Source organism: Seriola lalandi, unplaced genomic scaffold (assembly GCF_002814215.2).
Source record: "Seriola lalandi dorsalis isolate HSWRI2012SDOR001 ecotype SW California unplaced genomic scaffold, Sedor1 jcf7180002054104, whole genome shotgun sequence".
Lineage (NCBI taxonomy): Eukaryota > Metazoa > Chordata > Actinopteri > Carangiformes > Carangidae > Seriola > Seriola lalandi.
This window is the reverse complement of record NW_019524657.1, coordinates 56636-72682: the sequence shown is the minus strand read 5'-3', so window position 1 is coordinate 72682 and position 16047 is coordinate 56636. Positions and strand designations below refer to the sequence as shown.

Genomic DNA, 16047 nt, shown 5'->3' with positions numbered 1-16047 from the left:
CTGCTTTTAAACTCTTAATATGGGGGCTTGAAGTAAATTGTTACTGTGGATATTTCTCTGTCTGTAGTTTCTCTATAATTTGGATTAAATTATATGGATCTTGCCTGGAAATTACTATAAAATACAAAATATAAAGTAACAGCATAAAGCATTACTTATAAGATTTAACTACTTTCTATGCTGTTGGTTAATTTGATCTATTCAAATGCATTATTATGTTTCTCATATGGTAAAGTAACTACAGGTGTCAAATAAATGTAGTGGAGTAAAAAATACAGTAATTGTCTCTGAATGCTGCTTTAGTGGTTAGAAAATGTCCCTGAAAAGCATTGAGCTGTGTTTGGCCATGTGTGGCCCTGCAGTGGAAACAAGGCTACTGACTGAGTGACGGGCTGAGGCCTCCAGTCAGTCGTGCCAACAGATCAACTATCTCCCATCACTCTTCAGCCACTGGACCCAAGAGCTCAGCACTCATGTACTGTACTCTGTTGGCAGACTGAATGCCAAATACCCCAAGCAAAGTAATCCTAACAAATCTGCATGCGTTTTTTCTTTAATCTGTTTTTTATCTCATTTTCTAACCTATTGGGTATTTGGGGTATCTTTTCTTTCTTTAAAGAACGACCAGTTAAGAAAGTTAGAAGAAAGAAAAATTCATTTTGAGACAGTTTTAAGGACAAAACTAACTGTTAAAGCTGTTAATACGTTCCTGATGTAGCAGTGACAGTGACCTTGACCTTGAAGGTAGCTAGTGTTTCCTTAGCGTTACTAGCTAACTGATAGATAAAGTTTCTAGAATACGTTTCTTTTAGTTTGTTTTGTTTTAATAGCAAATGTTTGCTGTAACAGGTTCAGTCAACACCCATTTAAGTTAAAGTAACGTGGCCAGTGCGGCTAGAAAAAATAGCCCCAGCTAGCATTGCAGAAACATTAGCATGTGTGCGTCAGATGTTATATACAGTGTCAACTTTAGTCTCATGTTGCCAGCAAGTGTTTAATCTTGCAGTAATTTAAACTAGTTTGTGACATTAGTCTCATTTACACAGACAAAGTTGATAAAAAAAATATCTTTGCGAGGTTAGCATCAAACTTATTACAACTAGCTAAATGCTAACTTGGTTGTACTCGTAATTGCTGTGCGTTGATATCGGTAGTCCCTTTGTTCGCGTATTTAAAAAGTTATTGAAATACTAATAATTAATTATTTACTTGTTTTACCCCATTTTTTTGTGTCAAACTTTTTTTTCCAACCTATAGAAATGAAGTCAAGCTCCAACATGCACCTTTATATAAATGAGATACAACTTAAACAGTTTAATGTAGAGGTGTTACAGGGTCACTATATTATATGCTAAGCTAGGGAAAACACATCCCAGGTTAACTGCAGGTAATTTGTCTTTGTTCATATATGAGTGTCTGTTTTAGCTGCTCTGTTGACGCTCACTCAGCTCGAAGATCAAAATGAAATCTCCCAGCAGCTGTAAATTTCACCCGGCTCTATCATGTATTGCACAGTGTTGTAAATTGTAAACTCAGTTCTTGTGCAGACTGAATTTGTGACAGATGTTTGACTCTCAGGTGCGAGACTGACACGCCCGTCTTATTTTAATTATTTCTGGATGTGGTTATGAAGTGGGTTTGGCTGCGTGTCTCTGGCTCAGTGTCGCATTTTGACATTCGCTGTCTGAATGCAGAGTGAGGGAGTGAGCTGCTGGGAGGTCGGAGGCCAAAGAGTCTACAAAGAGAGTAATGCCGAAGACACTCCAAAGCTTTCCTCATGCTGATGTATATAAGTGCTGGATATGTTGGCTGTCTTGTAAATTTCTCCAGCTTTACAATGAGAAAACAGTGATAATTATATTTGTCATGACCCCTAAACTATGATGTTTCCATAGCGCTACTTCTGTTTAAAAACATCAGCTAAAAACACACTTTTTTAAATGTACAGAAAAAGCAAATAGAGAATATAACTAGTGATATAACTGAGTGACTTTTCTGAATATTTTCATAAGTCAGTAATTAATAGTAAACATATATTTTGACTTATGTAGTGTAATTTGAAACCTGTAGAAACTGCATCTGACAGAGAATAAATAACGTATTTGATGGTCTCTACACAAGCATGACATCGACAAATTACGGACAGCACTTTACAGAGTCAAGAGTGAACTTTCCCACCCCCCTAAACTTTATAACATCACATCTTCTGATTTTATGAGATATCTAGATTATTGTTTGAACATTTGATCCTGTAAACAATTGAGATATTTCACATTTTATCTTTCTGTATCATTGATAGTAGACACACTTTTGTGGCATGGTGGCCAAGTGGTAAGGCGTTGGTCTCGTAAACCAAAGATCATGGGTTCAACCCCCATTCATGCCTGCGCTTGCATTGCTGACTGTTTGATAAATCAGTACCTTCATTATTTCACGTGCTTAGAAAAGCTGAAAGCTAACGAGTGTTTCAAGTCTTTCTGAGGCAGCGGTCTTCAACGCTGAGCCCTGCAGGTTTTTCTCACTTTGCAGGGAATCAGCTGCGTCTCAGGTCAGATCTTGTTTCTGTTTCTTTTAAGATAAGTTTGGTCCAGTATGTAACCGTGTTCCTCTCCTCTGAGCTATAAAGATGGAGGACAGGCAAAAATCCTCTAAGTCTAAATCTGAAATATCTGACAAACTTTAATATTAAGTCAAGGTCAAGTCACGTGTTTCAAGTCTCCAGCTCTGCACTGATGCGTGTGGGAATCAACATGTAAAGCAAAAGCAGGGACAACAAATATGGTACAAAAAATTTATTTAGTAACAGTTTTGTAAACATTTGAGGTAAATGAACATTTACATCAACTTGTTCTTACAAAAGAATCATTCATACACAAGGCACTTCTCTTGTTTAAGACAGCATTGAAAACAGGCTGCTGTTCTGAGCATTGTGAGATGGTTCCTACTCCCTGACGAGCCAGAGAAATCATGCTCTGCATGAAACGTAAGAGGAGAGAGTTTGGAGGAGTTACAGGGACGACGGGCTTCGAACACAACATCCTGTCAGGGCTTCGTATGCGGGGTTAGGGAAGGGCCAGCTACCCAGCTAACACTGTCTCAACAGTGGAGTCGTCTGATATGACGTCTGACCAGAGTCCCGACCAGTCTGTGAGAACATACTGAGTGAACACAGAAAAATACCCCAACTGTTTTTTCTCTCTCTCGCTGCTGTTTTTTTTTTTTCTTCCTTTTTTTAAATCTTCAAACTCATCAATTCATTATCTGAGCTTGAGATAAATAACAGTTTCTTTTTTTAATACTGCCTTTTCTGTGAAGAGCCACTGCGTTTCGGTTTTAAGACATTTTTTCCTTTGAGGATCATAGAGATTGGCAGTTCGACATCACGCTCTCTCTCTCTCTCTCTCTCTTTCTCCCTCTATTACTACCAATATTAGCATTGTAGAACAGCAATTTTCTTTCCTAAATGTGCAAATCTTTATCAACTACCAAAATGTAAACTTTAGGAATCAAAAACAAATGCAGATAACAAAGTTTTTTTTGTGATTTTGAACAAGAAACATGAATTGGGAAAGGCTGCTTTTACCTGTGTGTTGTGCAGGTGTTTATTCTCCTCTTTGTGTTTCTGTTGGCACTAAATGTCACTTAAGCAAGTAAGAAACAGTATGAAACATTATACCTTTATGGGTACAGATACTCTTACACCATACAGTACCATCATTTTGTAACCCCCCCCACCCCCCTGAAAAATGATTCAAAAAAAAAAAACAAACAGCTGGTACCACTTTACGTTTCTCTTACTCCAGTGTATTAACCTGCACATTAACTACTGGAAAAGTGTTGACTGTGCACAAACATGTTTGTATTTAATTGTGTTGTTATACCCTGTGTGTGCAATATCTCCAATGCAGATTACTGAGTGTGTCCACACGGTGTTACTGTGTACTTGCAACACCTGTCCCAGAGGTGAATTCACAGGATAACACAGTGAATTAAGGTTGTTGTAAAGTTAAATAAAAATAAAAAGCTTTTTGAAAGTGAGTGCCTGGGCTGTGAATGAACCGAACAGCACAGTAACACAACAGAGACAGAGGACTGTGACTGCTGATGGATTCAGTTAAAGGTGTGGGTTTTCTAAAGATCTCTAAGAATCAAGATGAACACAACAAAGTAGAAGCCGTCGAGGTCGACTGCACCGTGGCGTTTCAATACTCGCAACGCCAGTCGTTTTTGTCTTTTTTTTTTGTTTTTTTTGTCATTTTTTTGTCATTTTTTTAATTTTTAATTTTTAAATCGTAGCTGTTTCGCAATCACAAACTGACTACTACAATTATGCAATTTATGAGTAAAATTCAATTCAGTTTTTAAAAAAATAGCACTTCTCAGAATAAAACCAATGACGGTGAAAATCGTTTCACTCCCAGAGTCGCTCTTTGGTGTGATGGTTAAAAACGAAGTTGTGGGTTTTTTAGGGCAAAAAAATATATATCTGCCAACAATCTAACTATAAAAAAAAAAAAAATTAAAAAATTTGGCTGTTTCAAGTCTGAGCAAAGAGCTTCGGGAGGTTGTCTGAATAAATATCAGATAAATCAGATGGTGGCTGTCGTGTATTTTGCATAATATCTTCAAGATTCTTTGAAGGCAGTATCTCGTCATTTGTGCAGTTATTGGAGAGCGTTTTTAAATTTTCAGACATGTTGACTGAAGGCGACACTGACAGAGGCAGGCGTGAGGGACTCTGCTCCTACTTTTCCTCAGTAGTATGGTGGGAACCTTTTGATCTCTATGTGATTCGTGGCAAATGTGGCGTTTTTTCCGAGAGACCCAGGTGCATTCTGGGCCTCACAGGGATGACTTCTACCAGCGGGGGAGGGGGAAGGGGTTTGTTTTGACCCACATCCCGGTCCACACTGCGTCTACGCCGACTTGTGAGTGAATCGGTGAGTTGTAGGCGTGTGCGACTACGAGGAACACGATACACGAAGTTATGTTTGTTGATAAAAATCACTTCCAGACAGGTGTTTTGTTTTTGCAAAAAAAAAAAAAAAATCAGGAAGTGCTGCAGTGAAAAGACTTTCCAGGTCACAGGTGAAGAAGCTGTAACACGTAGTGCAACACGTAGTGCATGTTTGTGCTGCTGAGCTGACTGTGAAAACCAGATAAAAAAATGATTAACAAGATATATGAGCAGTTTTCTGGCTACACATCCAATAACTGAAGTGTACAACAATGTGCTTCCTGTGCTTCCTCCAGATGAAATAAAGAAAAAAAACAAAAAGATCATTTTCATTTGGAGTAATTAGTCCTTTAGGGTCGTGAAGAAGAAGAGAAAGTAGAGAAACACCATGAGATCTTCCCTCCCAAAACCAAAACACTATGGTGAGTCCGTGACATTACAACGTCCTTCGCTCCATCCACCGCTGTGAGCGGAGCCTCCCGACCTTGTAGCACTGCATAATCACATTGTGTGTGTATAAATTAAGACCATCCAAACAAACAAACCTTGCCTCAACTACTCTGCAACTCACCGATCGCACTAAATCAACAACTGCTGCTGATCAGGTCATTTCACATTTGCCTAAACGTTTTTTCTTTCTTTCTTTCTGCTTTCCTGTCGCTCGTCGCCTTCTGATGTTTTGGGGGTTTTTTTGTTTTGTTTTTCAATTTTTTTTTATTTTTTTTTTAATTTTTCTTTTCTTTTCTTATGCATGTGTGTGATTTTTTTTGTTGTTGTTGTCTGAGAATCACTGTGTTTGGGGAGCGGTTGAGGGAAGCGGGCTGTTGGTCAGGGAGGGTTTAGGGACATGAAAGGGGCTGAAGAGGTTTAGACAGCCAGGTCGTTCGGCCTGGCCCTGATGCTGCTGCTCTTGCTGGCCCGACTGAGCCGCCGGGGGTCTGTGCTGACCGTTACTGGAGGCTCGTGCATCTCCACTGTGGTGGTGGTGACGTGGCCGTCCTCCTGCTCGCTCTTCCCCCCGCCCCAGCTGCCTGCGTTGGAGGCAGAGCCGGGGCTGCCGCTGCTGGAGGCGGCAGTGGCGGTTGTGTTGGTGATGTTGGTGTTGCTGGTGGTGTTGCTGGTGGGAAGGTGCAGCGCAGCGTCGACGGGCTGCTGTTGCTGCTGCTCGTTGTCGTTGCTGGCGGAGGAAGAGGAGGATGGGGAGGGGGAGGTGGCCTTCATCTCCCGAGTCTGCTGCTCGGTGGCCAGATTGGCCCAGTTCTGCTGCGTGGCCAGCCTGTGGTTGTTGTTGTTGCTGATGTAGTAGTGGGAAGAGGGGGAGGGCTGGCGGAGGGACTCCTCCTGCTGGAGGTCGTCCATCTTGAACTCTGCTGCTGAGGGCACGGCTGCCGGCCCCATGGGCGGCAGGAACGCCCCGCTCCCTGCCGTAACATCTGTGTAGTTGGGAGGGTAGCTGAGGCTGGATGGGGCAGTTCTGGAGGCCGAGGCCAAACACTCGGGCTCCGCAATGTCGACGTGGCGCAGCGACATGTGGTCGGGGGCAAACTCATTTGTCATGCCCTGTTTAACTTTCTTCCATCCAAGGTGATAGATCTCTAACAAATTCAGCAAAAGAGACACGCAAGCCACCACAAGCATAAATATAATAAAAATAGTCTTTTCAGTGGGCCTCGATATGAAGCAGTCAACGGTGTTGGGGCAGGGCCAACGTGCACACTTGTACAGGGGCCTCAGCCGGAAGCCATAGAGGAAATACTGGCCCAAAATGAATCCCACTTCAAACAGGGTCTTGAAAATAATGTTGAACACATAGGTACGCAGCAATGCGCCTCTGATACGGATTTTGCCGTGCTCGTCCCTGATTGGCGGCTTCTCCTTCTTGCCGCCTCCTCCTGCTGCATCTCCACCATTTCTATAAAGGAGTTCTTTCTCCTCTTGCAACCTGTTTGCTTTGCGCAGCTCCTCCTCCTTCTCTTTCCGCTTCTCCTCCATGCGGACGATGTGTAGCACATGGCCCAGGTAGATGAGGGTCGGCGTGGACACGAAGATGATCTGCAGCACCCAGAAGCGGATGTGCGAAATGGGGAAGGCCTCGTCGTAGCAGACGTTCTCGCAACCGGGCTGTTGGGTGTTGCAGGTGAAGTCAGACTGCTCGTCGCCCCAGACCTCTTCAGCCGCGGCCCCCAGCACCAGGATCCTGAAGATGAAGAGGACAGTCAGCCAGACTTTGCCGATGACCGTTGAGTGCTCCTGAGCGTTCTCCAACAGCCGCCCCAGAAAGCTCCAGTCGCCCATGCTTCAAGATTTCTAGCCTATGGAGAAAGTACAGGCTGGAGTGGACAGAAGAAGGGAGGAATGTCAAAACAAAAAGAGGAGAGACAGACACAGAGAGTTAAAGAAACGTTTATGAATCCGTAGAAAGTCTTCAAAGTTGGTCTGAACATTGGTCATCGCAAAGAGCATCATGTAAGGCCTTACCCCAAGGTTAAACACGCTACACATACGAACACACAAGACGACACAGGGACATGGACGAGAGTGGAGGTGTCGACCAGAATCCGACATATTTCTCTTTTTCATAAAACGCTCAGAAGAATTCGGCCTTTGTAGAAAACTGCCACGCAGGCGTCGGATATCGATAACAAATCAATACACGGCATTCCCTTCAAACACAGGCGCTTTTTAGCAGCTCGGATACTGTATAGACCACCTGTTTGACTGAACCACGGTTCACTCTCCCTTTCTCTCTCTCTCTCTCTCTCTCTCTCTCTATGTCAGGCCTGTCTCTCTCTCTCTCTCTCTCTCTCTCTCTCTCTCTCTCACCTGCTCGCTCCACTGCCCAGCAGGCATGTGCTGAGATCAACATTATAATGTTCGAAAACAGCATTTAGCAGCGATGGGGCTCTGGTGTGGCGCACGCACGCACGCACGCTCGCACGCACACACACACACACACATACTGACACACACACATACACACCACCCTCCCTTCTCTCTCTCTCTCTCTCTCTCTCTCCTTCCACTGTAATATCAAAGCCACACAAATACAAAGATGTTACTGTAATTACAACAGATTTAATATTACAATAAGATACTGCCTGAGATTTAAGAGTTTTTTAGTTTTGGAAACTCTGAAAAAGGTTATTTCAATTTGAAAAGACTTAAAAAAGATAATGGTATTTTCATTATCAATTAATTTCTTTAATTTTTTCTTTGATTAATCAAATTATTTGGTCTTTATATCAGAAAAAGAACCATTATAATTTTCAGGGCCCAAGTTAACGTCTTCTTACCCCCACGATATGCAAAAATAATGATATAAAACAGACTAAATGTAAATTTTATTTTTTCCATTTCTTGATTAATCGATTAAGTGTTATCAGTTAATTTTCTTGTTCTATCGTCTTAGCGCTACATCTGTCATTTGATGCCACAGATTTAATACCAAGTTTAGAGGCTTTTTAAACTACATTTTAAAATTAAGGTAGAACTAGTTTTTAGATATAGATACAGATGTCTGGCCTCATCTGTCCTCTGGTGATATTGACAGGTGATAAATGTGTTTTGAGAAGAAACCACCTATTGTTATTCTTTACATCTTTCAGACAGTATGATGTACAGTTAAACACTATCCATACAACAAATTAAAAATACAACACAAACAGAGAATATAAAAGAGAAACTTACTAAAATATTCTTGTATTAAAGGTAATAAATCCATCGACTAGGGTTCACAATATGTATGACACCTGGAAGAGAAAAACATTAGTCAAGCAATAACTCTTTCTTTTTTTTCTTGTTAATCTTTGATAAATATTAAAGATATAATAACAACATTGATTTTTAAAATCTAAAATAGTGTAGTTTTCTAAACACAGTTTGCATTTGAAATAGCAGATATAAATACTGGGATATATTGGGAGTATTAGGGACACTGCAGCAGTTAAACCCACAGAGTCAGAAACCATTTGACCTTGTGATGACTTCACTGTGGAAAACTCTGACTAAATTTCTCTGGGTTTTCACAGGTATTTGAGGTATTTATGTGGCATGGTGGTGAATGTAACAGACAGAGCCAGGTTCAAATACAAAGCCATACCTGCCAGGTTGACAATACAGAGTGTGCCAGAGTCCCCAGACTCTCTTTAAGCGCCACAAGCTTTGTCAGGCTTTTGTCTGTCTCTTAATTACCTGATAAAAACACGCATTTCTTCATTAACTTGGTCTTATTTTACTTCCGTTTTACTACAGGAGGGTTTTAGCTGCAGAGTTCATCCGTCATACCTTTAGACCGGAGATGTCATACTTAAATACGAAAAGCAAATCCATCTGCCATCATTGGTGCCATCATCTGAGAGCGTTGAAAAGCGTGTAGATCTCCCGCGGCTGCAACGACCCTCTCTCTCTCTCTCTCTCTCTCTCTCTCTCTATCTGTGTCTCCCTGATCCCAACCTGTCGCCTCTCTGACACCTCAACAAACTCTCTCTCTTTTTTTTAATGCTGCCACAAAAACTTATTCATGCACTAACTTCCCCAGGCGTGTGGTCTCTCTCTCTGTCTGTCTTGTCTGTCTGTCTGTCCCGGGCCCGTTTCACTTGCGCAAAGAAAAGTTTTCCTTTGTTGTTGTTAGTTTTTGGAGGCGGCTTGGAGTCGGAGATGGGGCTCGGTTAAACGGAGCTGCCTCCCGTTTCCAGCCATGTCTGGACTGTCACATTGTGTGACCATGCATGAGTGAATCCACAGAGTCATCAGCCTGTCCGGAGTCACACCACGCCCCTGCCAGCCTCCCCAAAGCCACTCCAGCGTGTGCGCAAAAAGTTGCTGAAAAATGCGCATAAAACTTTCCCTAAACTTTCACACAGTTTGTTTTAAAAAACTGATAATTTTCTGAAAGTAAAAACAACCTGAAAACATTTACAAAAGTTTTTCAACCACTACACTTAAAACACATTAATATCTGTCTTATTTTAAGAGAAAGGCGCCTTTAAATGGTCATAAGATCACTATAAACTCATGGTTGACCCCGCAGATTCACCGTAGGCTACTACATTACTGTGAGAGATTCATTAGACTGATATCTGGTGTTTAAAAGGGAACAGTCAGAGCAGACTAAGGTTTTAGGGCATCACCCAGAAAATAAAAAAAATAAAAAACAGAAAAAACCCTCAATGTCCCACCCATGTGAGTGGCAGCAGGAGAGCATGGCACTGTGTGAAGCCCAGACACACTGCACACAAAACAATCAACCACACAGTTTCGGTTTTAGTGATTTATGTAAAATTAAAAAAACAAAAAAACAAACAAACAAAAAGGTCTCAAAGAGCAAAAAAGAAAAAAAGACTTCAAGGATCAAAGTGCGAGTGTATTAAAAAACATCTTAGGTACAAAACACAATCACAAATATTTAATTTCTTCTTGCTTAGAAAAGCTGTTTGCTGTTAAAAGCAGACTACAAAAAAAAACTAGACTGTGGAAGAATCTGAGCAGAAAACAACAACAACAACAACAACATCTGGGGACTGGAGTCTCAGGCTCGTCCCTTGAAAACACATCGTCAAAAATGTCATCAGGCTGTTACAGAAAAGCACAAGGTCAAAGGTCAATGCAGAGCTGACACACAAAACAAAACATGTTTTTAAAAAATAATAATATTAAAACATTTTGCTGTGTCTGTGACAATGAAGGACTCGGCTTTTTGTTTTGGATGTAAACTACACAGACGCTCATCAGCTGCGTGAGTTATGTAACATCAGTGTAGGACTCAATTCAAAACTTAAGAAAAGAAAATTGAATTGACACCTCAGATCAATTATCCACACACCCCCTTCCAGTCTTTTTCAAAGTCTCCACATTGCTCTTCTCTGTTCACAAAACGTGATTATAAGGTGATTGTTTTAATTAATTAATTTTTTCAACAACACAGATGTGGATGATCCAACTCGGGTATTTCCTGGATGGAAGGAGGACAAAGACGTTTTCACTTTGAGATCGGGCCGCCACATTAAGAGGGAGGAGCGGCGATTAGTGTTGTGGCTAAAATAAGGCACATCCTGAAAGCTGATACAGCCAGCTGCGGTCAGTACACACACACACACACACACACACACACACACACACACACACACACACATGCACACACCGCAACAACAACACAAGTCCAAATAGCACATGGAGCAGGTCTGGGCTGAGCGGGACAACTTCTGATCAGTGTTGAGCTGTGTAACTTGATAATCCCCCTTTTTTGAAATAAACACTTGGCGGATAACAACGTCATCAGGAGGCGAAAACAAAATGTCACAAAGTGCAAAAATACTGATTCATGTAATTTATCTGTAAATCACTACAAACCGGACAGATCTGATCTTTATAAGATTCAAGCTTCTTGACTAGAATTCATAATAATGTCCTGTATGTTTTAACACTCGATCAATATTTTCTGAATTAATATCTGCGTCATGTGAGATTTGTTTTTGCCTCTTTGACACCCAGATCAACTCTGCAGCTTCTGTTCCAAAGCAAACATTTCACATTTATGCAAAATGATCTGTTGGGAAGCGATTTCTGACTGAAGAATTAAAAAACACCTTGTACAATCTGAACACATGTATGTTTCATACTTGTATCGCCTGGAATCCACGTGTGAAAACACGCAGCACATTCTCCGTGTGTTCGGGTTATTTCTCCACAAACTCTTCAGCTTCAGACACTTTCAGTTCAAGTAAAAAGACGACAGACATTCTGATTTGATTGAACAGTGAAGAGCATCAAATCTATTAAACCACTGTTGTGTTTTAGGTAAGATTTCACTGTGTTTTATAATCTTATCTTGTGCAACACACACACACACACACACACACACAAAAAACTAGCATTATTTATAGAAAGTCATTTAACTATGAATTTTCAAACTTAACTTTGTGCTAAAGTCGCTTGATTCAACAACAGCAGGAACATAAAAAAAACTCATCTGCTTTTATCAATCACTGTAAAACACGTATTTAACATTTAAGATCAAACGTCAGCTGTTGTAAACTAAACACTAAACGTAATCATTAAGGCACTTGGACCTTCTTTTCTTCTGCTTCACTTGTCATTACTTTTATTTGTTCTTCTACTTTAACACTAAGTAACTCATTCAGACCTTGTGGACGGTGTTCGTGCTCCTTGCGTTTCCCATTGTCACCACCAGATGTCAGTGTAGACTCACTCTGGTTCAAACCCTGACCATTCACTCTTTTGAGCACATTCAAGCAAACTTCAAACTGTGAACAATAAATTAAACCCCCCCCCCCCCCCCCCCCCCCCCCAATCATCCAACATTATCATCAACCATCCACCGTATTAAAACGTAAAGGTGACACTTGTGATAAAGATCCACAAATACAGGGACAATCTTTGCTACCTGGCGGCTTTTTTGTTTTCCTAACCGGTGGAAACTCATGAATGTAGAAGACAGGCCGACCCAACAATACTGTGTAGCTTAACTAGTTTCTGCTGTGGTAATTTAAAGTTTCCACTGTCTCAAAATCTGCCTCAAAAGCTATTTCACCTTCCCATGAGACAATTCTGGTGGATGCTAACATTTAGAGCCTGATTACCAAATTGTAGATGTGAAATTTGACTATTATGGGTAGTTGGATTTACAGTTTAAGGGTTTTTATCTTCTTCCGTCCCACTTCACCACTGACGGCTGCCCTTCAACACATGGTCTTGTTGCTGGACAAATCTGTGGAGGAAGACAGCAGCATCTCGTTCTTCTTATTCTGCAGGTGGGTATTGTCCCGGGTCACGCTGTCCGTGTGGGTGTAAGAGTGTTTCCTCTTCTTTACCGGGGTCAAACACCTCAGGATCGCCTTGACGATGAGGTAGCCCAGCTCGGCCACGTTCAGCACCATGCAGATGGCCGATGAGGACACCATGAAGATGGTGAAGATGGTCTTCTCTGTCGGCCTGGAGATGAAGCAGTCCACCTTGTTGGGGCAAGGCCACTGCTCGCACTTCACCAGCCGGGGCATCTGGAAGCCGTCGTAGACAAAGTACAGCGCGTACATGAACCCACCTTCAAAGATGAGCCGGAAGAACAAGCTGCAGGTGTAGGTCCACCACAGTGTGCCCGTGATTGGCAGACGCCTCCTCTTCAGCGTCTCCAGGTCGGTATCCGTCGTCTTCTCGGGGCCGTTGGAGGCCAGCATGGTCTTCTTATCCCCACGTTTCCTGTAGGCGACGTGCATGGCTACGAGCAGAGCCGGTGTGGATACGAAGATGAGCTGCAGGCACCACAGGCGGATGTGCGACACGGGAAAGAAGTGATCGTAGCAGACATTTTTGCAGCCAGGCTGCTGCGTGTTGCACGTGAAGTCTGACTGCTCATCCCCCCAGACGCTCTCAGCTGCCAGAACCAGGATAGTGATGCGGAAGATGAAAAGGACAGAGAGCCAAATCTTTCCGAGACTGGTGGAGTGTTTGTTGACGCCGCCCAGCTGGGCATAGAGCGCCCCCCAACTCATGGTGGTGAAGAGGACTGGAGGCTCAGATAACCTGTAGAGGGCGGGAAATCAGCAGGTTAACAGGCCAGAAAATCCAAATTCAATATGTTGAATGAGTAAATGCCCCTTTCTCACAGAACTACTGAAGGTCTAAAGGTACTGAGTTGTGCCTGTTGTTGTCCTGTAATTCTTTGCTTGGTAGATTGGGTATTTTAATGTTTTTGAACAATGTGTAGCAGAGAATCAAATTCATTCTGACGATAAATGACTCGAGTAATGAGCAAACTTAAAAACCACTTTCCAGGACAGGGATGAAAAACAGATTGAAACCCTTGGACGCAGAGAACTGGGTCCACAAAGTGAAAAAGGGCTGAGGCAGCAAACTGTCAGCAGAGTCTTTTCTTCTGCTTTTCAGCATCTTTTAGGGGTTTTCAAAGTGTGAGACTGTGGGCGTCCGTTCAGACAACCTTAATTTACTTGCTTAGGTTCATCTGATTCCTGGATGCTTAAGGAATCATTTTTATGTTATTTGATCCCATAGACACTCAGACTATTGAGCCTAATACTGCTGTTTGACCCAACTTGAGACTAAACCAAACACATTAAAGAAGTCTGTCCTAAAGCTTTTATTAGTTTATTAGCTACTCTTTAACCAAATCACACACATTTAGGCTCATTTACCTGATCTCCTTTCGATAACTAATGGAATAACTTGTAATATTTTGTTCTTTCCATTCACTGAGCCTCCCCACAGCTTTCATCATGTTTTTCTCTATGATTACACTGATTTGCTTATCTGATTATTAATTAAGTATTCAGCTCATAATTAGCGTGAAAATCACTTTGAAAACTATTTAAATTGTGTTTTACTTCCGCGTCACAGAGGCGATTTACCGCCACTTTGTTAGGTGTGTGCTTCATGGAAGTAATTTCTTAATTAATTAATTGTAGGCTACAGAAGCAGTAAGAAGTGAAAGAGGTGTAATATGTAGGGCAAGATTAAAAAGCAGCGTTTTCCTTCTCTTGAAACGCTTTATAATCTTTCCAGTCTTCTTTATTAGTGCAATCATTAAAAAGAAATCATTGTTTTCGCATATTAGTAATTGCTTTAAAGATGGAAACATCTCCTGTATTAAAAAGGCAGTTCGGGCTTTTAGATATGAAACAGTAAATTGAGTTTTAGCATCGCGAAATGAACCATTTCTTAATTTTTGTTTGTGTAAATGAAACAGAAAAATGTTTTGATGACAAGACGCGCTTATTTTGTGAGAAACAGACATTAATGATGTTAAATTGTAGAATTATTACTAAATGAAAGACCGATGTTTGTTATTATCAATATTATAAATAATGACAGCCTGTTGTCATCCCTATAACTAAGAAGAAGAAATTAGTGTAAATGAATCTAATCGGTAAGAACTCACCTGTGTGTGTGGAGCTTATTTAAAAACAAAAATCAGTAATTTTCCATGAAGGGAAAAATAATTAATCCTTTGATGTTTTGTGACTGGAGGAAAGTTCCTCGCGCTCCAACAGAATCAGAGTTCAGCTCGTTTGACTTGACTGTCTTTAAGTTGTGAGACACGCACCTGAAGTCCTGGAGGTTTTACATGACGCTCCATCACGTAAGACCGGGGGGGAGGGGCCAGACTGAGGGTGCGGCCAGAAGACATCATGGCCTGTCTCTGTACACGGATCCACTCTCTCTTTCTTTTTGCACGATGAATAGTTTCATAATTTGCCCCGGGGCAATCATTTATTGATGGGCCCCGACTGAGTCGTTTTCATTTTCCCCTCACACACCCAGAAACCAGATGGAGCTGAAATGATCAGGTGATTGACAGAATATTAATCGGCAAAACAATTCTGATTACTGATGATTCTTTTAAATCACGTTCTTGTGGGAAAAATAACAGGTACCAACTTCTCAAATGTGAATGTGTGTCAGTTTCCCAGTTTCCTACGACAGTGAACTCAACAATTTTTGTGAAACTACTCCATCACAAGTAAAAGTACAAAAGAATTGAAGTAAAAGTATTTGAGCTGCAGAAAAACGGCCTCTGTGTGTCATAATATGTAATAATCTTTACTGATGCATTAATATGTGTGAATTTACTCTTTTAGTTGGTTGATTAAGAGCAAATTAACCTTATTAACTAACCCAAATTAATGAAAGATTTTTGTACATGGCCTGTTTTTTCCCCAGGACTGATTATAACACATTGCATAATACTTTAAAAACTTGTGATAGCGGCCATTAAACTTGTTTAAAAGTGTAAAACATCTTCGGTGTGTCAAACATAAACTTATACACTACGCAGCCTATACTTTAGTTTTTTGTGGTCACATTTCATAGATGCGGGCCAGACGACGCGATCATGTGACAGTCACTCTGGTCTGGTATCGCTGTGAAATGAAATCTGCAACAGGAGCAGAGCACAAATGTCACAGCGAGCGGAAGTGTAAGCACTCGTGACATGTCTCCATTCGCTGTTGCCTGAAATTCAGGAGTTTATCAGTAACCCGTTTAATGCGATGCACATCATTGATTCGTTTTGCTGGAGGGAACAGAGACCGCTACAGTAATCAGTCGAGAAATACTCA

At 41.3% G+C, this 16047-nt stretch overlaps 2 protein-coding genes and 1 non-coding gene across 3 annotated transcripts; 1 reads left to right on the top strand and 2 right to left on the bottom strand.

Moving 5' to 3' along the window:
* Nucleotides 1-2314: 2314 nt before the first annotated feature.
* On the top strand, nucleotides 2315-2386 carry trnat-cgu (transfer RNA threonine (anticodon CGU)). The gene has a single exon. It is a non-coding gene; the product is annotated as a tRNA-Thr (tRNA).
* A 391-nt stretch (nucleotides 2387-2777) lies between these two features.
* Nucleotides 2778-8701, bottom strand: LOC111652882 (gap junction alpha-3 protein-like). Its single transcript, XM_023403273.2, has 2 exons — nucleotides 8645-8701; nucleotides 2778-7287 (listed from the first exon to the last, which is right to left on the bottom strand). Exon 2 carries the CDS (start codon nucleotides 7250-7252, stop codon nucleotides 5825-5827), a length of 1428 nt encoding a protein of 475 aa, XP_023259041.1. The 5' UTR covers nucleotides 7253-7287; nucleotides 8645-8701; the 3' UTR covers nucleotides 2778-5824.
* Nucleotides 8702-10211: 1510 nt separating this feature from the next.
* On the bottom strand, nucleotides 10212-15960 carry gjb8 (gap junction protein beta 8). The gene is made up of 2 exons (XM_023403279.2): nucleotides 14868-15960; nucleotides 10212-13495 (listed from the first exon to the last, which is right to left on the bottom strand). Exon 2 carries the CDS (start codon nucleotides 13462-13464, stop codon nucleotides 12655-12657), a length of 810 nt encoding a protein of 269 aa, XP_023259047.1. The 5' UTR covers nucleotides 13465-13495; nucleotides 14868-15960; the 3' UTR covers nucleotides 10212-12654.
* Between the last annotated feature and the right edge of the window lie 87 nt (nucleotides 15961-16047).